At 60.9% G+C, this 10,231-nt stretch overlaps 1 protein-coding gene across 1 annotated transcript; it reads right to left on the minus strand.

Moving 5' to 3' along the window:
* Nucleotides 1–5,990: 5,990 nt before the first annotated feature.
* On the minus strand, nt 5,991–9,843 carry LOC119100389 (uncharacterized). Its single transcript, XM_037223488.1, has 6 exons — nt 9,827–9,843; nt 9,396–9,430; nt 8,797–8,966; nt 8,231–8,425; nt 7,355–7,609; nt 5,991–6,775 (listed from the first exon to the last, which is right to left on the minus strand). The coding sequence occupies exons 1-6, from the start codon at nt 9,841–9,843 to the stop codon at nt 6,548–6,550; spliced, it is 900 nt and encodes a 299-aa protein (XP_037079383.1). The 3' UTR covers nt 5,991–6,547.
* Nucleotides 9,844–10,231: the final 388 nt, after the last annotated feature.

Raw genomic sequence — 10,231 nt, forward strand, 5'->3', positions numbered from 1 at the left:
GCAAAATTTTGGCATTTCTGGTATCCTTTCAGCCACGCAGGGAGTATTCAGATTTTGTATATGAATTACGACCCTACCGATTGACGTCAAAATAGTCCGGCAAGGGTCAGCAGTCGTGGCACGTACCGACCACTGTTGTTTCTATTGCCATGGCAATTGCCTTACAGCTAGGGGATATTGCGCATCGACAAAGCTAGGATTTGTGCCATAAGACAATCGTATCCTCCTTCTCACTTTATCGTAAATCCTCGTGACGGCTTGCCTGTCCGGGGTATGCTGCGTGCGCCTGCCACGGGTGGGCCGGGAGGCCCCGTGGAGGGGGCCCCGATCGCGCGCCCATCGTACGCCCCCGCCCCAGGGGAGTCCCTGCTCAGGATAAGGCCCGGCGACTGCCCCCCCCCCCCCCCACTCCCATGCCTACATAGTTCTGACCCAACATTATCCGATATCGATTTTTCGATAGCCCTAGAATGATCACTGCTGGTCGAAAGGGCTGTAGTCCCAAACACTCCGTGCCCATTCGAGCGTCTGGGAAACCAGAGGTACGGGGTTCGGCTCCCCGCGGTGCCCGCCTTTCCTGCTTGGGTTAGAGGCAGGCGACGCCATAGAGCCTCTGCGACCAATTGCATCGTATACCCCAGTGCTGAAATTATGGCTTTGTGCCGGTCAGTCCCATAGGCGCGGGGTTATTTCATAGGTAGGGGGTCGTTTGCAAACGGGTTTACCCGTTTTTCGAACATTTTTTGGTTTCATTTGATCTGACCCCAAGGTCGCTATGTTCTGGAAAGAACAGGTTATGGACCAAGCGGCATCAAATGGTGAAGTTGTTATGTTGGTGGGCGCTGTAGCCTCGGAGCATGGGGTTGGCCACAGTTTTTGTCGTCCTTGCAGTCCCTCCCTTGCCAGGCCAGGATCTAAAGGGTCTTCAGCCGCTTTAGTTTAATCGAGGTCTACAGGTCTTGACACGCACTCGCGTGGACGGCTGAATTTCATTCGCTGCGGTGGGGGTCAGTTTGACTCCCTGCGAGATAGAAGCACAAAACTCAGGGTGTGTTGGCCTGTATGTGAACTCACTTGCGTCAAAATTTAAGGCTGCTAGGTCATGACTGGCAGCGACGTGTCGTCAGCTGATTAGCCGGTCCTCATTACAGACCTAAGCCGACATTCTTCGTAAACATTGTCGGCCGGAAGGTAAACAACACCGGTAAAGGACACCGTAAGTGCTCTGTGTGCTTCGAAGATACTTATGATGCATGGAGGTAGTCAAGAAGCTGGATGTTGGGTGGCATGAATTTACAATGACATCCTTGACAGCTAACTGGGTGAAATTTGGAATCCTGCAGTACCTGTAGCCTAGGGAGTATCTCATGGGTGGTGGACTGGGTTTCCAAGGGACGACGGTTCAGCATGACGAAACTGCGGGAGTTACTTGATGTACATCTTGCAAAGGGTTATTATTTTATTTGGTGTTTGGCTTTGAAATCTGCTTCTGGTGTTTACTGTGATGTGCACTTTGACATCTTGCACCTGCAGCCTTGAGTGTACATTTTGAAATCAAAGACATCTAAAGACATCTTGCTGTGAAAACAATCACCAGGTACATGCAATGAAGGCATTGCAACACCACTTGGACTCAGTGTTTAAAGGCATTCAAAGTAAATTAATTTTATGCATTTCAATATAATTTGTAGTGCAGAGTTTCAAAATAGCTCTGGTAATGTCCAATCCATCCAGGAATTGCACCTATTTGTATCACAAGTTATAATGATGCATGACTAACAGTGATGTCACCAAAAGGGTGTCTTGGTGAGGAGGGGTGGGAACAAACCATGGAAACAACACTACAGCTAGTATGGCTACAGCTGGGTTATGATCTTCCTTCACTCAAGATACAGGATGTAGGATATATGGTGGATATATTGTGTAAATTATGTGATGTAACAACACATTCTACACAGCATATGTGAAGGTATGATCCATTGTTGGAGTGTGTTAGTATCATTTAATTAATTCTCATTTGCTCTTGCTTTGCAGGGATGTGATTTTCAAGATGACATCATCTCAAAAAGAGTTAATAGATGCAATAAAGAAGGATGTTAGGTCTGTTCTTATCACTGAATCAGGTGGTATGGCTCTGAAGAGCTTTCTCAAAATATACAGGTAAGCAGCAATGTATTCTTTTAATTGTGCTGTAATTTCCCTCTTTTGTCAGGCCAACAGTTCCTGCCATCCACACTGTGTGCTTTACTTAACATGAATCTGCCCACCTTATGCAAACAGAATCTGCCATCTTTTCTGCATACTTCCCATCAGGTGAACTGGCTCACCTCTCCCACATCAGTTTGTTTTCATCATCATGACCTGCATGCTCATGATCCTATCCAAATGTGTCCTGCAGGCAGCTGACCAACTCGGCCATCCCCTACTGGCGGATGGGCTTCCAGTCTGTGGAGGAGTTCCTGCTGGATGCCACAGATGTTTGCCAGTGCCAGCGACTGCCCACTGGTGGACTCCACCTGCGCCCCATCTGTGACGAGAGCACCAGCCACGTGCTCAGGATGGTGGAGCGCAGCCGCAAGCCCAAGTCAAGCGCCGCCACCGCCAAGATGGTGGCGCGGCCGCGCGCGCCTGCCTGCCTGCCTACCCAGGCCCGGGATACCGTGCTGCGGCTGGTAGCCCAGAACCCGCAGGTAGAGCCCCCTGCCACCTCTGCTGCCTCTGCCCTCATTGCCTGGCGAGCGTGGTACTGTGTCCCTGGCGTTGTGCGCCCCATGCTCGCGTTGCAATATGCAAGCGGTCGGCAAAGACTGTCAGTGTGCTGAGGCCGTGGAGTTTTTGTTTACAGGGCATCCATTTAGACGAATTCAACGCCAAGCACAAGGACATGTTCGGATGCGCCATTCCGTACGTGGGAATGGGCTTCTACTCGGTGCGAGGAATGCTCGAATCGGTGGGGCATCTGGTGCGGCTCAAGCAGACGCCCACCGGGGACAAGGTGTTTCCTGTGCCATCCCCAGGTAGGGGGGCGGATCGTCACATCCGCGCTCATTAGAGCATGACGTGTCACTTCGCGATCCGAAGTAGTGGGCGACGGACACCGCTGCTTTCGGTTGTACGAGCGCTGCTCGAGCTGTCGGGCCCTGTCCAGCCGTGTCGGGCTCATTCCAGCCTGCCTGTGCTGTCTGCTCTGGCTGTGTTCGTCTGATGGCAGTTTGTCCGGCTGCGGCTCGGCTGTGGCCCGCCCGGCTCTGTTGGTGGTGGCGTGTGGTTGGGTCTGTGGCGCTGAGTGCGCGTCTGATGCGGACCGCCTCCGCCGGCAGCGGGGACAGCCGTACCGCCGGCCGCCGCCGACAGGGCGCCAGCCCCGCGGCCGGCCCAGCCGACGGAGGCCGCCGAGCCGACACCCGCCTTCCTCACCTGTGAGTACGCCGGCGGCGGGCGGCCGCGACGGCGCACAGGTTCGGGTGTAGAGGCCGCGTCCAGACGCTGGGCGTGAGCTCGACTGAACCGAGCTGATCCGACTGTGGGGCCATGAAGCAGGCTGCCTCCCTCGTCCCTTCCTGCCCCCCCCCCCCCCGCCCCATCCCCGCGGACAGGCGGCCCGGTGCCCCCCTCTTTCCCCTCGACAGGTGGGGAAAACGGCCTCTCCTCCACGAAACGGCAGCCGCAGCCGACATCGGTCTTGAATTTCCCCCCCCCCCCCCATATGCCGCTCCGCGGGAGTCGCGGGGCGGCATATAAGGGGGGGGGGGGGCGGATTCATATGCAGGGCTAGTTTTTGATAAGTTGACCCTGTCACTAATTGCTGACAACTGTATCCATGCAGAATGACCTATATTTACGCTATCAAGGGTTATGTTCTTCACGATGTGAAGGTCAGTTTGACAGCGGTAGATAAACCAGAACGGTTGGCAAACGGAGCGCTGTGAGTATAGATACCACCGGATGTGCAAGGTCAGCGACGTTGGATTGGCCGCAGTAACTGGGTAGCGGACGCGACACAGCCAGTTGGAGCTTGTGCCGGCGACACAGCCAGTGAAAGCCTGTGCTGGCGACACCGCCCGTGGGAGCCTGTGCTGGCGACACCGCCCGTGGGAGCCTGTGCCGGCGACGCAGCCAGTGAGAGCCTGTGCTGGCGACACCGCCAGTGGGAGCCTGTGCCGGCGACACAGCCAGTGGGAGCCTGTGCCAGCGACACAGCCAGTGGGAGCCTGTGCTGGCGACACCGCCAGTGGGAGCCTGTGCCGGCGACACAGCCAGTGAGAGCCTATGCCAGCGACACAGCCAGTGGGAGCCTGTGCCGGCGACACAGCCAGTGGGAGCCTGCGCTGGCGACACCGCTAGTGGGAGCCTGTGCCAGCGACACAGCCAGTGGGAGCCTGTGCTGGCGACACCGCCAGTGGGAGCCTGTGCCGGCGACACAGCCAGTGGGAGCCTGTGCTTACGACACCGCCCGTGGAAGCCTGTGCCGGCGACACCGCCAGTGGGAGCCTGTGCCAGCGACACCGCCAGTGGGAGCCTGTGCCGGCGACACAGCCAGTGGGAGCCTGTGCTTACGACACCGCCCGTGGAGGCCTGTATCGGCGACACCGCCAGTGGGAGCCTGTGCCAGCGACACCGCTAGTGGGAGCCTGTGCCGGCGACACAGCCAGTGGGAGCCTGTGCTTACGACACCGCCCGTGGAAGCCTGTGCCGGCGACAACTCCTGTCATGGCGCCCACCACCGGCAGCCGGGGCTTGTTCGTCCTGTGACGCGGGCGCCTGTTCCAGATGAGGACTCGGTGCGCAACCTGACCCACAGCCTGCAGATAGTGCTAGCCGAGCAGAAGGGCGCCATCAGGGTGTGCGACCTCCTGGAGGTGTACAGGGTGAGTACCAGCACCCGGCGAGCGCACGGCCGCCGCCACCTGCGGCCCGGTAGAGCTGCTCGGCTGGGTAGTGCTGTGTTCTTTGGTAGTTACGTGTTCTTGTGATGTGTTCTTGGAGCGCAGCTCGTTCCTCTCTTTGAAGGATTCGTCTTGAGAGAGCGAGAGCGAGAGCGAGAGCGAGAGCGAGAGCTGAGCGAGAGCGAGAGCGAGAGCGAGAGCGAGAGCGAGAGCGAGAGCGAGAGCGAGAGCGAGAGCGAGAGGGGCGAGAGCGAGAGCGAGAGCAGAGAGAGAGAGAGAGAGAGAGGAGAGAGAGCAGAGAGAGAGAGAGAGAGAGAGAGAGGAGAGAGAGAGAGGAGAGAGAGAGAGAGATAGAGAGAGAGAGAGAGAGAAGAGAGAGGAGAGAGAGAGCGAGAAGCGAGCGAGAGATACGTTTTCGTCTGGAGGTGAAATGATGGATCTTCGCCCATTGCATGTGTAACAAAACCGGCCTACCAGCATCGAAATTCCATGAAGAGATCAAGCGGCGTGATTGGCGGAGGTCCAGCTGCGGCAGATAGACCACCAGTGTTATGCCACACTCGGAGGTAGCCAGTGCCGCGCTCAGAGCGTTCGTGCGGAGCACTGGCAGCGTGGAGATAGCCAAAGTTGCAGCCAGACAGGCGCCCGTGTCGGCCGACTGTGGCCACTGTCAGGCCGGGTGCCGGTCCAACACCGCTAGCACTTGCTCCGTAGACGCTGCTGCTATCCAGGCGCTGACACATCTCACCTGGGCCTTACAGAGTCCCTGGTGCGGCGGTGAGCAGCCGCTGCTCTTGCGGCTTCACCCCCTGGGTTGTCATTATTTTGTCGTTTATTATGCTCCTTGGAAGTCGTTGTCACAACCGGACCAGCAACACAAAAACGTGACTGCCTACCGCATAGTCGTGACCGATCCAAAGCCGGCGCTCATCCCTTTAGGCCGGTGTCTGTGTTGGATCGATATCGGCAGCTGAATATACTATGGTTTATATTTTGACATCTCGGCTTTCGATGTTCATGTCGTTCTCACGTTTCCTGCGCTGCGATTCATTCCGTCTTTTCAGGTAGATTTGAAGCAATTCCTTATTCACTCTGGGTGGCGTCGTGTATTTTGGCAAGGCAGCTGTATGCATTTCACTAAGAGCGCGGGCGCAATGGGCAAGCCAGCGTGATTATGGGTTTGACAAGTGAAGGGAAAGACGGTACATGCGCCGCTTGCATACGCTGTCAAGGCTCAGACCGACAGGCTGTTCGGTCGCGGTATGCAGCACTGTATCCACTGTCTGCGAGCCTCCTCGAAGCACATCACGGCTGGCATCGGGGCCGCGCCTCAGCCCAGAAAACAAGTTCGACCGCGGCGGCCGCCGCCCTCGCTCACGGGTACTATTCAGCAGCGCCTGGCGAGCTCGTGGCATGCTCGCCGCACAGCCCGCTCCGGCGCCGCACCGCGCCGCTGCTCGATGTCCTTTCCCCCACTCCAGTCCCCGAGGTCCCTGCCGCACTCCGCCGGTCCCTGAGGTCCTCACTCAACCCGTCGGTCCCTGAGGTCCCTCTCTCACCCGCCGGTCCCTGAGCTCCCTGAGGTCGTGTCAGTTCGTCCCTGAGTGTCGACAGCCTCTGTCGGCCGCGCCGCGCCGCGCTGCCGCTGTCCCGCGGCCCGCTCAGTCGTTAAAGGGGTCGGTGGCCGTGGAGTCCGGCAGCTTGGCGATGTGACGGCGCGCGCGGCGCACGATATCGGCGGCGTCGGCGGCGTACTCGCAATCGCGCCGCACGAACAGCCAATCGTGCTGCAGCCGCATGGCCAGGTAGCCCCTGGACTCCATGAACCAGCGCATCATGTCGGTCTGCGGGTTCCACAGGTACGTCATGAAGTTCTCCACCAGCAGGATCTGCGGAGGCGGCCACGCATGGGGTTAGGCCGGCCGCCCGTGCGCTTGGGCTGATCGTGACGGTGGCTCGACAGCGGCCGCGTATGAGGTAGCTGGCGGCTGTAGGCTACAACGTAGCTCCCGCTGGTCGTTATTGTGGGCTGCACGGACGCCGTTGGCACATGGATGTCCCTGCTGGCTGCAACGCACCCAACAAGAACTCGTCCTCCTTCGTAACAAGTCAAAGAGGGGAAGGGGATAGTGGCGGGATACCGAAGTCGTTCCAGCACCGCCGTTGATCGGCGTGACAATTATCATTGATCAACATGTCAACAAGGGTGGTGGACCACGCCCACATCGGCGCCCGTCGTCGCTGCGACACAAAAGCCCGCCGCTGTTTGTGGCGTGAAGCAACCGCCCTGGGCTTTACAACCAGGAACTCGCGTTGCTCTCCGTCGCGCCGTCAGTCCTGGACCCCGTGCGGCAACACCCGCTCCTAGCCCGGCGCCACGCTGGCGGCGAGAGTGCGCCAGTGCGGCCTTCCGCTGGCGGCACTGCTGGGCCGCGCCGGCCCTCTGCTGGGCCGCGCCAGACCCTCACCTTGATGTCCACCAGATGCCAGGGCACGTGCGCTAGGATGCCCATCTCGGTGCCTTCCACGTCCAGGCTGAGGAAGTCGACGCTGGTGCGGCCGAGCGCCAGCAGGATCGAGTACAGCGGGTAGCATGGCACTGGGTAGCGGTCGCCCAGCTTGTTGGGGTGCGTCTGCTGGCGCGCCAGGTCCGACAGCCGCTCGGCCGTCATGCCATCCTCCACCGTCGTCAGGCCCCACTTCTTCTCGTCGCGGAACATGGCCTGCCGGCGCAGTGGGACGCCATGTCAGCCGGAACATCACGTCAGACGGGACACTCCATCAGACGGGACACTTCGTCGGACGGGACACTTCGTCAGACGGAACATCACGTTAGACGGGACACTTCGTCAGAGGGGACACTTCGTCAGAGGGGACACTCCGTCAGACGGGACACTTCGTCAGACGGGACATCACGCCAGACGGGACACTTCGTCAGACGGGACACTTCGTCAGAGGGGACACTTCGTCAGACGGGACGCTCCGTCGGAGGGGACACTCCGTCAGAGGGGACACTTCGTCAGAGGGGACACTCCGTCAGAGGGGACACTCCGTCAGAGGGGGCACTCCGTCAGACGGGACGCTTCGTCAGACGGGACGCCGTGTCAGCCAGTTTCACTCCGGCCGGTCGGCCCATGTGAGTTGACACCAGTTGGTCGTCAAAACGCTGACGTTGGGAAAATGACGCTGTTCACCCATCGTCGTGTGGGAAAATAATGGGGTCGACTGAGTGCTGCCGTCTCAGTGGACACGTGCTGAGACCAAAGTCAGAGAGAGAGCTCTGTTTCCCATCGCTTGGGGGACGAGAGGAGCATCGCCCCGCCCCTCGAACCGGCCGGTGGTACCTTGAGGTCCGTGTCGAGGTGACTGAGGCAGGCCTGCAGGACCCAGGCCTTGCGACGCTTGGCTCGGAGTGCGGGCACGATGGAGCCGGCCGGCTCGATCAGCACGCCGCTCCAGCCGAACGTGCGCTCCAGCAGCAGCGAGTTGGTCATGTGCTCGCCGTCGTAGGCGCCCGACTCGACGAAGAAGCCGCCCGTCTGCCGACCGCCGGCGCCGGGTGAGCGGGTGACCGCGCGACGGGGAGGAGGGAGGGGCAGCGGCCAGGGTGGCGCACGCGGCAGCCAGGCGGACACACTCGGCAGGCAACCTCACGGCAATGGGGGAGGGGCCAGAAGGCGAACGGTTTGTCAGAGCAGTGCCGGTGCGACGATAGCCTGGATTTTCGCCGAGTGAGGAGCAGAAGCGAGAGCTAAGGACGCCGCAGCGTACCGCCTCGAGCTCCGCGCACTCCGAGCTCCGCGCGCCCCTAGCTCCGCACGTCTCGAGCCCCGCGAGCCCTGAGCCACGTGCGCCCGTGGCCACGCGCACCCCGACCGGTCAGCCGTCGGGCGGCGCCGTGGCGTCTCACCTTGTTCCTGGTGAGCGCCTGGATGACGTACACCTGGTGCGACTGGCCCCAGCGGACGCGCCGCGGGTAGCTGAGGTTGTAGGGCAGCCGGGAGGGCGGCTCGAGCCGGCGCTGGATCTCGTGCAGCAGGCGCGGGTCGGCCTGGTCCCGGCCAGCCTGCCACGGCCCGTCTGGAAGCGGGACGGGGCCGTCTGCACACGTCCCCCAGGCACCCGCCGGATCGCCTCGCGTCAGTGGCACGCAGGCGTGTGGGCGCACGGGCCGACACACGGCGGGCCAGGGGTCCCCGGCAGCGCACGTGGCCGCGCTCCCTCGCCCCGCGCACGGTCTGGTCTGGCAGCGTGACCACCCAGCGACGCCGATGCGCCGGTTACACTGGATACGAAACGTGCCATCAGTGGCTATAAACCACGAACGGGAACGCGACCGCCACGTGGCCAAGTTCAAAACGCTACGGCGGGATGAAGCTCCATGAGTGCCATGCTATGCGTCATGGGCGGATTCGGACGGCATAACAGCATGAAGTGACTGACGCTACACGGCCGGCCGCGTCTGGTGGCGCCGCGCGGTACGGCCGCCCGGCCGGGCTGCGCACTGACCGAGCAGTCCGCTGGTGGCCAGCAGCAGCAGCAGCAGGCAGGCGGCCAGCGGCTCCCGCAGGTGCGGCTGCAGCAACGACGCTGCGGCGGGGTCAGGGGTCAGACGACCGCCGACTGGCGGCGACCGCACCGCCGGCGCACGCGGGACATCCACGCGCGGTCCGGGTCACGCCAGCACGCGACGGTGGGGGCGGTGTCTGGTTCACATATGCAGCTGTGGCATTGATATGTCCGGTTCGCACGGATCAGTTGACCACTAGTCACAGAAGGAATGGCTATAGATCAGAACGGTGCGAAATATGATGGTAAGAAACATAACTTTGTAAACGTAGAGGTCAACAGGACAGCCACGCCCAGCACTATTAACCACTTCAGAGTCGACACTTGATACAGAACTAGACGATTCATGTAGTGCGAACGCTCAGTCGTACGTATGGTTCTTCCTCATCACCATTGGAACGTGGATAGGGACGCTGAAAAAGAGCGCTGCGATCGTAGGGATTTCCGCGCAGTCCGACCCCGCTGCCCCGGCAGTCGCGAGCTGCGCCGGTACCCAGGCCGCCTGCCGCTGGCGCCGTCCCGGACACGGCCGCACCCGCCGCACGAACACACGGCACGGGCGCGCTCACTGCGGGACTCACGTGTGGGCATGGCGGCGCGGAGAGTATCCTCCGCGGTCCTCTGGCCGGTGCGGCGGCCGCCGCTCTGCCGGCCGGTGCGGACGCGGCCCGGCGCGGCCCGGGTCAGTGCTCCCGTCCGACGCAGCCAGCCGCCGGGAAGGTCGGCCTCCGTCCCGGCCGGGCCCGGGCGCGGCCGGCGGACCGGTCCTCTCCGGC

Source organism: Pollicipes pollicipes, unplaced genomic scaffold (genome assembly GCF_011947565.3).
Source record: "Pollicipes pollicipes isolate AB1234 unplaced genomic scaffold, Ppol_2.1 Scaffold_4881;HRSCAF=5763_pilon_pilon_pilon, whole genome shotgun sequence".
NCBI lineage: Eukaryota > Metazoa > Arthropoda > Thecostraca > Pollicipedomorpha > Pollicipedidae > Pollicipes > Pollicipes pollicipes.

Bases quoted from the DNA above. Each gene is read 5' to 3' on its own strand.
- LOC119100389 (XM_037223488.1), bottom strand. The intron at 8,426-8,796 runs GTGAGACGCCAC...GGCGGTCGGCAG, and splicing joins AGGCGCTCACCAGGAACAAG to ACGGGCGGCTTCTTCGTCGA. The intron at 7,610-8,230 runs GTACCACCGGCC...CTGCGCCGGCAG, and splicing joins ACCTCGACACGGACCTCAAG to GCCATGTTCCGCGACGAGAA.